The 13,688-nt window shown below is 48.3% G+C and overlaps 1 protein-coding gene across 20 annotated transcripts in view; it reads left to right on the forward strand.

Moving 5' to 3' along the window:
* Nucleotides 1-13,688, forward strand: part of MAP4 (microtubule associated protein 4) — a 253,956-nt gene that overhangs the window by 222,448 nt on the left and 17,820 nt on the right. For 16 of the 20 annotated variants that reach the window (XM_040355307.1, XM_040355315.1, XM_040355321.1 and 13 more), the window contains 4 exons: nucleotides 1,439-1,610; nucleotides 2,769-2,831; nucleotides 4,885-5,243; nucleotides 7,651-7,782. In XM_040355307.1, the coding sequence (XP_040211241.1) occupies nucleotides 1,439-1,610; nucleotides 2,769-2,831; nucleotides 4,885-5,243; nucleotides 7,651-7,782 (726 nt within the window). The remainder of the gene's footprint in view (nucleotides 1-1,438; nucleotides 1,611-2,768; nucleotides 2,832-4,884; nucleotides 5,244-7,650; nucleotides 7,783-13,688) is intronic. The other 4 variants (XM_040355322.1, XM_040355319.1, XM_040355323.1 and 1 more) reach the window with 2 other exon arrangements.

Below are 13,688 nucleotides of genomic sequence, written 5' to 3' on the forward strand. Positions count from 1 at the left end.
CGCTGGACAGGTAAGTGTCCATTTTTTAGGTCAGCAGCTGCCATATTTGTAGCTGCTGGCTTGTAAAAAGAAAATTTGGCCAAACCTCCGCTTTAATGCATCCTATGCATTAAATTAATTTAATTACCTGAGCCCCGAATTTCCATATGCGCAATCCGGCGTCGCTCTCTCCACAGCATTCTCGGCTCTTCATTGGAGAGATTGATAGAAGTGCAGCCTTTGGCTCCTGCTGCTGTCAATTAAATGACCAATGACGTGTGCGCCGGGGCCGAGTCATACACTCAGCGGCTATGGACGCCAAGTGTATGAGACAGGAGTGCGCCCGCAAGGTAACCCTCTCGGGAGAGAGCTTCCCAGAGGGGGTTATCTAATGTGGGGAGGAGCCGAGAGAGCCACCGTGGGACCCCAGAAGACGAGCAGCGGGGGCACTCTGTGCAAAACGAACTGCACAGTGGAGGCAAGTATGATATGTTTGTTTTAAAAAAAAAAAAACACTGAACCTTTAGTGTCACTTTAACTCTATTCCCAGACCTTTGTTTTCCAGTAAGACTGCAGGCGAACAATGAGGCCGGAGTAGAGAATTTCGGAGCGGGATGCAGGTCACAGGGCTTCAACGTTGTTGAAATGTAATTGCGGACACTTGGATGCACAGGGATGTTAAATTTTCTATTGCCCAACACCTGGCCAAACAGCAGGGTTTAGAAGCTGACAGTCGGATCTCTTGTAAAAGCAATCCAAGCGGCCAACTAGCCTCTGGATCACTTTTTACAAGCAGCGGAACTGCCGTCTGTGCTTTTCTGGTGACAACCAGCCAGCTCTGATCATAGAACCGAACAAGGACTGGAGCCGCTCTGTCCACCTCTGATAAAGGAAAGGGGCACCATTAAAAAAAAAAATGGAAAGCATTTGGTATCACCGATCTTGGCAGGGGAGGGATTTTGCTCCATAAAGAGGACCTGTCACAAGGATGTTTACATTCCTTGTGACAGCAATACAAGTAAAAAAAAATAAAGTTTAAATAACTGAAAAAAAAAAAGTTAAAAGTACTCATGGACAAAGGCAAACACACACGTTGGTCCCGCACGCACAAAGACATCGATCGTCCCATACATGTGAGGAATCGCTATGTACGTTAGATGATGGGCAGTAATTCTAGCACCAGACCTCCTCTGTACATCTAAAGGCTTTTAAAGCGTCGCCTATGGATAGTAACATTTACGTTATTTGTTGCTGATGCGCATTTTTAAAGAGCGACATGTTTGGTATCCATTTCCTAGTTGTAACCTCTTCTATATTTTCCAATTGGGTTGCATAATTCTATTTTTATTTTTTGCATTAAAATTCAGCTGTAACAAGCGTTTTCAGTTCCGCAGGGGCAGCCAACAGATCTTCCTCTGCACAGGTTTCCTTTTTAATGCTTTTGTTACCTTTTTGGCAGAGTTTGGATCTGAAGAGTCCTGTGAAGACTCCGGAGAAGAAGACCCCGACCCCTGTGACCACCACCCCTCGCCCCTCTGTCAGAACCAGTTTTGCGTCTCCCAAACCCGGCACCTTGTCTGCAGCTGGGGGGACCGCTCCGAAACTGAGCCTCACACCGAAACGGCCATCAGGTAGGATTCCCTTCTGTACTACTTCTCCATTTTAACCTCCAGTATATAGTGTGTGTATGTGGTGGGATGTGCATTTTGCGTGGCTGAAGCTGACTTGTACCCATGTATATAACTAGACCTCTTTTGCAGTGTCGGTCCACCCAAAACTAATCATTTTTAGACTTGAGTTACCGGGTCTGTTCACCAGCTGTGCCCATTATGAGGGGTTTCCACCATCTCTGTGCTGAGTTCTCGGGTCTGTACACCTGCTGTGCCCATTATGAGGAGTTCCCACCATCCCTGTGCTGAGTTCCCGGGTCTGTACACCTGCTGTGCCCATTATGAGGGGGTTCCCACCATCCCTGAGCTAAGAACAGATCTGGGAACTTGGCACAGAGATAGTGGGAACCCCTCATAATGAGCACAGTGGATGTACAGTTCCCGGGTCTGTACACCTGATGTACCCATTTTGAGTAGGTCCCACCATCCATGTGCTGAGTTCCCGGGTCTGTACACCTGCTGTGCCCATTATGAGGGGTTCCCACCATCCCTGTACTGAGTTCCTGTGTCTGTACATCTGCTGTGCCCATACGGGCTTCCCACCATCCCTGTGCTGAGTTCCCGGGTCTGTACACCCGCTGTGCCCCATTATGAGGGGTTCCCACCATCCATGTGCTGAGTTCTCAGATCTGTACACCCGCTGTGCTCATTGAGGGGTACCCACCATCCCTGTACTGAGTTCCTGGGTCTGTACACCCGCTGTGCCAATTATGAGGACTTCCCACCATCCCTGTGCTGAGTTCCCGGGTCTGTACACCCGCTGTGCCCATTATGAGGGGTTCCCACCATCCCTAGTGGATTTATTTTATGTTGGAGAATGTTCTGGGTTTTTTTTTCAGTTGTGATCAGCCGGCTGATGTATTATAGAAGTACGGTGAGCACACTAGAAGTATCTGCACACTAGAAGTATCTGCACACTAGAAGTATCTGCACACTAGAAGTATCTGCACACTAGAAGTATCTGCACACTAGAAGTATCTGCACACTAGAAGTATCTGCACACTAGAAGTATCTGCAGGATAAGAGAATGTAACACAAGACGCACACTGCGATGTTCCTCTCTGCCTCTATCATATCTCTGCTTTCCTTTTTCATCCAACGATTCTTCTTCGCTTTCAGCTGTTAAAAATGACATCAAGGCGACAGATGCGAAGAAACCCAACCTGACAAAATCCCCGACCGGTAAGCTCACAACCTGCACTCTTCTTATTATAGAAGCGCCATGCAATGATTGGCCTTTCACAGGATTTCTGAGATCTGAACTGTTTTGAAGAGCCAGTTCCAGAGAACCCCGGGGGCCCCTCATAGAGACTGTAGGGGGCCACAGAAACCCCACTCTAACTAGAATTTGCCTGTAATCCCAACACATGCACCTGACACCGTTATACTGAATAGAGTAGATTTAATTTTAACTTGGCGCCGGCCGCATGCAAATATGCGGCCTTTCGGGGGGCAGCACGTGGGGCCGCATATTTGCATGCAAATAGAGCTTTCTTTTTTTTTTTTTTTTTTTTTTTTTTTTCTTTTTTTTTTTTTTTTTTTAAAGTGTATTTTGTGCGTGTACTCGAGAGAGGAGCCGGACTGCAGGAGTTGGGAGTAGGCAGGCCTCCCCCAGAGGCAATCTGCCACCTTTCTCCATGCCCCGGGTGGCAATGGCGGGTGTGTGAGGGGGTCCTCCCACACAGCCCGCCCTACCTGCTCCGCTTTGAAGCCCAACGGGGCAGAGGGACTCCCTATAAGGGAGTGAGAGGATTAGCCCGCTCAACCAGCCCCATTAGTCCTTTGCCTCTCTTTTAGAGACCGCGTGGTCAAAGTGCGTGTCTTAACCCAATTTAGAGTGTGTGTGTAGGTGTGGTGGTTTTTGTGGGAGGGGGGTGAGCGTACTAAGCGCAGGCTTACCTTGCATAGCACACCCACCGGGAGGCGGGCTGAGACCACCAAACTCAATTCACATGAAGCCGAGACCGGGATCCGAACCTCTAGCTGCAGAGGTGAATGGCTTGTCAGCGCAGTGCCAATCGCGTTGAGCCACCGCAGCTCCTCCAAATAGAGCTTTCTAATCACGGCAGACCCCTAAAGAGGTCGGCAGGCGCCGGTTCCAAGGAGTTGAGCAGAAATGTAAACAATTGGCTACATAAAAATACATATTTGTGACTTGTCTCTGTAGCTGGGGGGGGGGTCACCACTCACAAGCCCACTCCGTTCTCCCCTAGCAAAGAGTCCGTCACACACCAATGACCTCAGCATTTCAGTAGAACTTGGTGTATGTTGCCCAGAACAATAAAGATGTCCCAGGGGCTTCTTTGTTTGTCGCCCAGAATAATAAAGTTCTATTAAAACACTGAGGTCATTGGTGTGCGACCCATTCTTTACCAGGAAATAACTTTTCTGGACCACTCCAGTCAAAGGCATTCTGTCCATCCGCATACAGGCAGTCCCATTCTTTTCTATTGGGACGTAGCGGCTACATGGAAACGGCAGCTAGTCCCAGTTTGACAGCATGGCGAATGTATCCCCAAAACGCAGACAGTGCGTTTTCGAGGGACAAGAAGCGGCACAGCTGTCAAATTGGAACCAGCAGCTGTGTCCATGTAGCGTCTGCATCCCGACAGACGTGGTCAGGATGCATGAAGCACCAGTGCATCCTGTGCGGGCGGAGATTGCCCTTCACATGAGTGTAAGGATGGCTACGCCCGTGTGAATGAAGCCTAAAAGTTCATTCAATCTTTAACATGTAAACATTGTACAAGTTTTATGTTCTATGCTTTGTTCAGCACTGAGATGTCAGGTCCTCTTTAAATTGGTTGTAAACTTCAGATATGGACAATGCAGTGTTTTTTTGTCTCAATCCAGAGCACTAAAATTGCTGCCTCCTGACAGCCTGTGACGGCCTCAGCTCTGTTCCTGTGTGAAGGGGCGGCGCCCTTTCCCTCCTATCGCCTGTCTGAGCTCTCCTAAATGATCTTGGCAGAGTAACTTCAGCGCCCCCCCTTTTTTTTCTGATATCTCAGACAAGCTGTATAAATTCTGCACTTTGAATGGATGTAGAGAAAGAGACTGCAGATAAACAGGTACAAATTATGTAGGAGGATTTGTTTTATCTCTGTGTATCACCTGATATGGAAGGGTTTACAACTACTTTAAAGCAGATGAAGTTTAAGTGATCAGTGCAGGACATCGTTATACTGTAGTAGTTTAAAAAAAAAACTATTGACACTTAAACTGCTGTTCCCAGATTCAAGTCGCCCCAAAGTTGATTCAGCGAAGACTAATGGAATTGCTCCAACCATCCCTGCTCCCAGCCGCCCTAAAGCTACAAAACCTCCTGCTCCAAGACCACTTACTGGACCCAGTGCTGCTGTAGACATCAGGAAAGTACCCATCACCTCCAGACCTGCCCATCTGAGCAAGCCCGGCTCTGCTCAGGCCAGCAAGCCCAGCACTGCGCCAGCCAGCAAACCAAGCACTGCTCCGGCCAGCAAGCCCAGCACTGTTCCCAAACAGCCGCGTCCAACCACCGCCCCTGACCTGAAGGGCGTGCGCTCAAAGATCGGATCCACAGACAACCTGAAGCACCAGCCTGGTGGAGGAAAGGTGAGATCCGGATGTAAGGTGTAATACATTATGCCCCCGCCATTCCCTCTCATGACTCCATCATAGTATGTGGAGGTGACACACTGCTTATCTGTGGAATTGGGGGGCTGGCATGGTACCAACTTAGATTTATGTTGGCCTTGTTATGGACTAGGCCTGCGTTGGCCTTGTTATGGACTAGGCCCGCGTTGGCCTTGTTATGGACTAGGCCCGCGTTGGCCTTGTTATGGACTAGGCCCGCGTTGGCCTTGTTATGGACTAGGCCCGCGTTGGCCTTGTTATGGACTAGGCCCGCGTTGGCCTTGTTATGGACTAGGCCCGCGTTGGCCTTGGTATGGACTAGGCCCGCGTTGGCCTTGGTATGGACTAGGCCCGCGTTGGCCTTGGTATGGACTAGGCCCGCGTTGGCCTTGGTATGGACTAGGCCCGCGTTGGCCTTGGTATGGACTAGGCCCGCGTTGGCCCTGGTATGGACTAGGCCCGCGTTGGCCCTGGTATGGACTAGGCCCGCGTTGGCCCTGGTATGGACTAGGCCCGCGTTGGCCCTGGTATGGACTAGGCCCGCGTTGGCCCTGGTATGGACTAGGCCCGCGTTGGCCTTGGTATGGGCGAGGCCCGCGTTGGCCTTGGTATGGGCGAGGCCCGTGTTGGCCTTCTGTTATAAGACAGGTTATGGGGCTTCTGGAGCATGTGGATGGACTTGGAGGTTTTAAATGTAATTCTCCACACTTTATTTGGGGTTCTGGATAATGCTTTTTAGTTCTATATTTAAAGTGAATGTTTCCAGCCATAACTTTTTATTTTTGGCTGAAGTCTGATGCCCTAATTGAAATTTCTCCTCGTTGTCACACTTTCACCAGACAGGAAGTGAGGGAAACAGGGGGACGCACACACCACAATAAAATTCTGACAGGGGTTCTAGCATTCTTTTTGCTGGATGCCCAAATGTTCTAAACAAAGGGCCGGTTTACTGTCCTTCAAACTTTATGGGGGGGGGGGGAGAGACTGTGGCCATTGGTAGTAGAAAATGCCCAAGTGTCGGAGTAAAGAGCGCCTCTGGTCAGTATGATGAGGCATGAATAGCGCTCCTTCACTGGTTTTAGTGGGTAACCCCATTGTTGGTGCCAGTGGGAGAAATGGCGCCCCAGCGTTGGTGCCAGTGGGAGGTATAGCGCCCCAGCGTTGGTGCCAGTGGGAGAAATGGCGCCCCAGCGTTGGTGCCAGTGGGAGGTATAGCGACCCAGCGTTGGTGCCAGTGGGAGGTATAGCGGCCCAGCGTTGGTGCCAGTGGGAGGTATAGCGGCCCAGCGTTGGTGCCAGTGGGAGGTATAGCGGCCCAGCGTTGGTGCCAGTGAGAGGTATAGCGGCCCTAGCGTTGGTGCCAGTGGGAGGTATAGCGGCCCAGCGTTGGTGCCAGTGGGAGGTATAGCGGCCCTAGTGTTGGTGCCAGTGGGAGGTATAGCGCCCTAGCGTTGGTGCCAGTGGGATGAGTATCGGCGCCCCAGCGTTGGTGCCAGTGGGATGAGTAGCGGCGCCCCAGCGTTGGTGCCAGTGGGATGAGTAGCGGCGCCCCTGCATTGGTGCCAGTGGGAAGTGTTGGTGCCAGTGGGGGAGGTATAGCGGCCCTAGTGTTGGTGCCAGTGGGAGGTATAGCGCCCTAGCGGTGCCAGTGGGATGAGTAGCGGCGCCCCTGCATTGGTGCCAGTGGGAGGAGTAGCGGCGCCCCAGCGTTGGTGTCAGTGGGGAGGGGGTTGGGGATTGGAGAATGGTGCCCCAGTTTTAGACAAGCAAAAGGCCACAGATTGGAAACCCCTGCCTTATTCTACTGGGAATTTTTATTAGATTTTCCTTCTCTTCTGGTCTGATGAAAGTGTTGTCACCAGGATGGTGTGGAGAAATCTCCAATTAAACCCAGAAAGCAGTGAAAACCAAATGGTGTTCTTCTTCCCCACTTTATACAATACCAAAAGTTTTATTTTTGTGGCTCAACGCTTTAAATATTTGATAGATGAAAACTTGTTGGGTTACATGTCTGGTATCCAGGGGGGGGGGGGGGGGGGGTCAAAAAATGATTGCAAAAAAGAAAAAGCTCATCAGTCTGTCTGCATTTGTGATCTGTCAGCGGGTCGTCATGCTTTGGTGTTCAGTTGGACAATAGAGAATCTGTGATGAGCGGCGGCGTTCTGCTGGACCCAGCGGTAGTTATAGATTTGTATGCAGAAGGCTCCTCTGTACAGCTCTTGTAGCAGTGCAGAGTTTTACGTTTTGCTTATGCAAGGATTTGTAACCTTTTCTGATTTATTTCTTTTTTGTTTGTCTAAGTGATAGATTAGTTGATGTACAAATGTCTTGTTAATTTTATGTTTTTTGTTTTATTATTATTTTATAAATGTCACATTTCCCTCAGCAGGCCAAGGTAGAGAAAAAACCTGTGCCAGCCAGCACAGCCCGAAAACCAGTGCCCCTCGCTGCCCCTAAACCAGCCGCCAGTAAACCCGCAGACACTAAAGAGACGGCACAAAAGCAAAGCAATGGGAAAGTGAGTGTACCGCCGAGCCCGCGCGGGGTGGGGGCCCCGTTTTGGCTTTCTCTTCCTCGTCACTGTCCCTAACCTGACAATGTGCCACTGTCTACCTTCCTCACTCCTCTTATCTTCCTCACTTCCCTCTATTACTGCACATAACACAACCTCTTCCTGGTGCCGTATGCTGGGGTGGGGGGTACACAGGTACGTATCGGGTATTGGACAGAACTGACTGGTCCCAGATTGTGAAGGAAAATGCCCATTTTATATTGTATTGCTACAAAAGCCATTTGCTCAGATGGGATTTTTCTGCATCTTCCTAAAACGACACGGTTTAGTTGAAATGTTTTGTATACAAGCCGTATTCTCCCAGATACTGTGTGTGTTTTGGGCATCGTATGGAAGATGGTCAGAAGCGCTCAGGACTTGCCATTTAGAAGATGACAGCTTGTCACAATGTGACCTTTACTGGAGAACAAGACGCATCTGGCGCGGCCGCGGCCGATCGGGGCAACTGTCTGTTACCATTACATTAGAGCTGGCAGGAGACCATGTGAATGAACTCCCTGCAGGGGGCTTAATGTTTATGATTGGAGACAAATACAGGATTTCTGGTGACACTGAGATGGGGGTTAACCCTTTCGCTGCCAGGTCCGTACCTTGTACGAGTTTTGGCAGCGTAGGGCATGGGTGTCCAAACTTTTTTCAAAGGGGGCCAGATTTGATGAAGTGAACATGCGTAAGGGCCGACCATTTTGCCTGGCATTCTTTGAACCATTAACATTTGGTCTAAGTATGTTAGTTCGAGTACCAATACACTGCCCAACTCAAATTCTCTTGCCTTTTTTGGCTGTGTGTGGTGAAGAGATGAGCGTGGGCGTGTTATTTGGCTATACCGTATTTACCGTATAACACGCACCTTCACTTTAGGAGGGAAGTTTCATTGCCCATCTGCAGCCTCTCCAATTGCCCATCTGCAGCCTCTCCAATTGCCCATCTGCAGCCTCTCCAATTGCCCATCTGCAGCCTCTCCAATTGCCCATCTGCAGCCTCTCCAATTGCCCATCTGCAGCCTCTCCAATTGCCCATCTGCAGCCTCTCCAATTGCCCATCTGCAGCCTCTCCAATTGCCCATCTGCAGCCTCTCCAATTGCCATGAATGCAGCCTCTCCATTGCCATGAATGCAGCCTCTCCATTGCCATGAATGCAGCCTCTCCATTGCCATGAATGCAGCCTCTCCATTGCCATGAATGCAGCCTCTCCATTGCCATGAATGCAGCCTCTCCATTGCCATGAATGCAGCCTCTCCATTGCCGTGTCCTGATCGATGTCCATCTGCAGCCTCGGAGGGGGGGGGGGGGGGCGGTATGAGCACCAACAGATTACATACAGGAGAATCTCCTGTTTACACAGCAGCCTCTAATCCAATTTCTCCCGCCTCCTATGATAGACAGAGGAGTCGTCCAATGGCAGCCCAGGAGACGGGACTTTCTATTACAGATGTCGCTGAGTAAACAAGAGATTCTCCTGTATGTAATTTGACAGAACTCGTTCCCCCTCTCCCTGTCCCCTCTGAGGCAGCGCCGATAAATACAGTATATATCCAAATTACCAGGGGGGCCACATTAAACTGGAACGGGGGCCGCAATTGGCCCCTGGTCCGGATTTTGGACAAGCCTAGCGTAGGGCATGGGTGCTCAACCTGTTGCCCTCCAGCTGTTGCTGAACTACACATCCCATGAGGCATTACAAGCAGCTGACTGTTACAAGCTTGACTCACTAAGGCAGAGGCATGATGGGAATTGTAGTTTCGCAACAGCTGGAGGGCCACAGGTTATAAGCTCCCATGGCGTAGGGGCTTCACACACAATCCAGTGGCTGCAGCCATCGTGATTGTGTGTAAAGCCTCGTACACACGATCGGATTTTCCGAACTGGAATTGTGTGACGGCAGGCTGTTGTCGTAAGATCTGACCGTTTGTACGCTCCATCGGACAATTGCTGGAATTTCCGAAGTACAAACACGCATGCTCAGAAGCAATGCTCGCCATAACACAACATTGGCAGAAGTTGCCCAAAGGGTGACGCTAAAGAACTGAAAACACGTAGTTTGGTCGACAATTCTTTGCCGTTTTTTGTATGCAAGACAAATTCACGGCCGACGCCCTTCGGACAAAAGTCCTACGCTTTGTCCGATGGACATCCGATCGTGTGTATGAGGCTTAGAACTGACAGGCAGACTCCTGCCTGTCAGGTGAAGGCATTCGGGCTGCTGCACGGCCGCCTGATTGGTCACACACAGCCCCGGTACCGGCGCCCCCCCCCGCCATGTATTTCAGGTTCCGCTTGCCTATCTGCGGGCCTGGGACCGACATGGCGGGAGGAGGGGAGGGAGAAGAGCAGACACACCATCTTGCTGTGACCCAGAAAGCAATATCTATGGCATCACTTCCGGGGTCACTTGTCACTAACCGAGCCGGGAAGACAAGTATGGGAATGTGATCTGCATGGCAAATAAATTAAAGAGAACCTGTCATCTAAAAATTATCACATCAGGGACTTTTTGGCCTCGATGTGATGTATAAAGAAAAACCTTGCACGAAAAAAAAAGTTACACCCAAGCAAAAAAAATCCCCCCCCCCCCCCCCACATATACTCACACACAAATGTAAAGGTACACGTCGGAAGCCACTATGTAAAAACGTTGATTGCGATGCATGCGAGCACAGGACCCCCTCCGTAACACTAAACTGACCTATAGGGGGCTTTTGAAGCGTTGTCTATAGAAAATATAGGGTGCCGAAGTTTGTCCCCATTTCACGGGGGCGTGCGAATTTAAAGCGGAAGTAAATCCATCCATAAAACCATTTCATTCCCGGCACGTGTTGGCTATGTAACGCTCCCATTGGTTGTGCTCTCAACCAAACTGTCAAACCATCCAATGGCTGGTGTCATAACTGATCACATGTGCAGCATCATGGCATTTGTAGAATAAACAGAGGCAAAGATGTCGGCTTCCTTGGCTGAAAACGATAGGGGGGGGAGGGGGGGTTTACTTACACTTTAAGGTTTGAGATGTTGGGTATCTATCTACTGTGCGACCTTTACCTCTTTTTGTTTTTTTTTTTGTTTTTTTTTTCAAAAATGTGGGTAGTTTGTTTGTTTTGCCTTAATATTCACTTTATTTTTTATTTATTTTTTGTGTGTGTGTTTTTGTTTTTTACTGAAATTATGCGTTTCTTTCCTGCGGTAATGAAAAAAAAAATTGTAACCACTATTTTATTCCCAAGCAGGGCCACCATCAGGGGGGTGCAGGCAGTAAACCTGTAAGGAGCCTGGAGGTCCCCAGGCGCCCGGATGGCAACCCCCTTTAAAATATATATATAAACATTTTTTTATTAAAAGGCCCAGAGGTCCCCAGGGCCCCCGGATGTCTAGCCCCCTTTTTATATATATGTTTTTCTTTATTTTTTACTTAAATTTTTTGTAAAGGAGCCCCCCCTTCTCTGCTCCAGGGGGCCCTGTGTAAGGGGCCCCATAATTCCTGATGGGGGCCCTGTTCCCATGGGTGTCTGCTTTTAAAAAAATATATTATGTTTTGGGGGTTTTGTGTAATTTTCAGGCATGAAATTATTTTTTTTAAACACAAAAACGTAAAAACTGCCCTGGCAGTGAAAAGGTTAAGGTGGAACTGAAATGCCGCCCTCTCTCCTTGCATGTATATGCTCTATGGGCCTCCAATCAGAGCCATGCGTCTCTACTGCCTTGTTTTTATCCCAGTCCTAGCTGGTGGTTGATTGGTCTGGGTGTACATCCTTGGGGCCCTCTGTAGATGGGTGGGAAGCCCTTCCTATTCTATGGATGGGTATGCAACGCTCTGAAATGTAAACAAAGTTCATATCTGCTGTTTTATATATTCAAAGCTAAAGATTTTTACTGTAATGTCCAACCCGGCGTTGTATTGTTCATCTCCTTACAAAACTTGTGATGCAGGCATACATACCCCAGCTGAGAAAAACTAACAAGCTGAACACAATGGGGGGATGGGATATTACATGTAGATTAATGGGGGCTTCACCTCCCTCTTCTAGGACACAGGTTGTAGGGGGTGTGACACAGCCTGTGATCCACCCACACCGTGTTTTAAAAAAATAAATTTTTTCTTATAAATACAGTGAAACCTTGGATTGCGAGTAACACGGTTAACGAGTGTTTCGCAATATTGGCATTTAAAAATAAAATAAAAAAATTCCTGACTCTGTTTGCGAGCAGGATTCAAGCCACAGCGGTTTGCAGTACCGTGTTTGGCCTTAGGTGGGGGGGGCACCGGAGCCGTTTGGAAATATTCCGTTCCCTAGCCTTTCTGAGCAGTTCAGCCGAGCTGTCCCCCGGGCCTTTCCACGTGTTTCCGAGGCTCTCCGGCGCCCCCCCCCCCCTCCACCTCTATGGCATGCAATACCGCATGTGGCCAGAAGTCAATGCGGAACAAATTATCTTCGTTTCCATTGACTTCTATGGGGAAACTTGCTTTGATATGCGAGCGCTTTGGATTACCAGCATTCTCCTGGAACGGATTAAACTCGTAATCCGAGGTTTCATATTTGTAGAACAATTTAAAACCGTTTGCTATTCATTTTTGCTCTGTATCTCGAAAGCTTTTTTATTTGTATTCATTTTTTGTGTCCAGCAGCAGAGCACTAGAAGCTCCTCCTGCTTGTGTTTCCCTGCAGACAGGCTGGGAGAGAGTCAGGTCATGTGACAGCTGGATATCCATTAGGAAAAAAAGTTTTTATTTGTAGATTTGTTTTTCTATTAAAATATTTGCAGTGCCATCGTCTCCGTACAGAAATAGAAGGGGCAATTGTAAATTAAACAGTGTTCGTTTAATTTCAAAACATATGGGCGGGGACACACCCTTTGCCAAGTCGCCAGTTACGCAGACCATGAAGAATTATCATGCAAAGAATAATTGGCTGGGCTTTAGCCACTGACGGCCTTTATACTGGCTATTCAAAATACCAAATGCCAATAATTTTAACATTTTATGAAGAGTGTAGTGCATCTTGCTACTGTTAAAGGTCCATACTAGACTTGCATTGATACCAGTATCTGCACCGATGCTAAGTGAAAGGCTAGAGTTCACCCATAGATATCAATGCATTATTAGTATAGGGGGAACTATAGCCTAGCAATGCATTGATATCTATGGGGGAACTCTAGCCTTTCATTGGGGAGCCTCCATGCATCCAGATTGTCCTTAAAACCTGTGTCTAGTTGAACCAGCAACCTTACACTAAGAATTTGCAGCGTAGGACATTTTAGTCTACCAAAATATACTGGAGATTAAGACGACTAAATACGACTAAAACAATTCTAGAAGACTAAAATGAGACTAAAAATGCAATTTTAGTCCCAAGACTAAGGCCCCATGTACACTGCTGCTGCTGCTAAACGGACGTTTTAAACGTGGGTTACTACAGTCGGATCCATAAATATTGGGACATCGTCACATTTCTAGTCTTTTTGGCTCTCTACACCACCGCAATGGATTTGAAATGGAAAAAAAACAAGATGTGCTTTATCTGCAGACTTTCAGCTTTAATTTGAGGGAATTTACATCCAAATCGTGTGAACGATGTAGGAATTACAACAGTTTGTATATGTGCCTCCCACTTTTTTAAGGGACCAAAAGTAATGGGACAATTAGCTGCTCAGCTGTTCAATGGCCAGGTGTGTGTGTGTTATTCCCTCATTATCCCATTGACAAGGAGCAGATAAAAGGTCCAGAGTTCATTTCAAGTGTGCTATTTGCATTTGGAATCTGTTGCTGTCGACTCTCAATATGAGATCCAAAGAGCTGTCACTATCAGTGAAGCAAGCCATCATTGGGTTAAAAAAAAAAAAAACCATCAGAGAGATGG

Source organism: Rana temporaria, chromosome 5 (assembly GCF_905171775.1).
Source record: "Rana temporaria chromosome 5, aRanTem1.1, whole genome shotgun sequence".
NCBI lineage: Eukaryota > Metazoa > Chordata > Amphibia > Anura > Ranidae > Rana > Rana temporaria.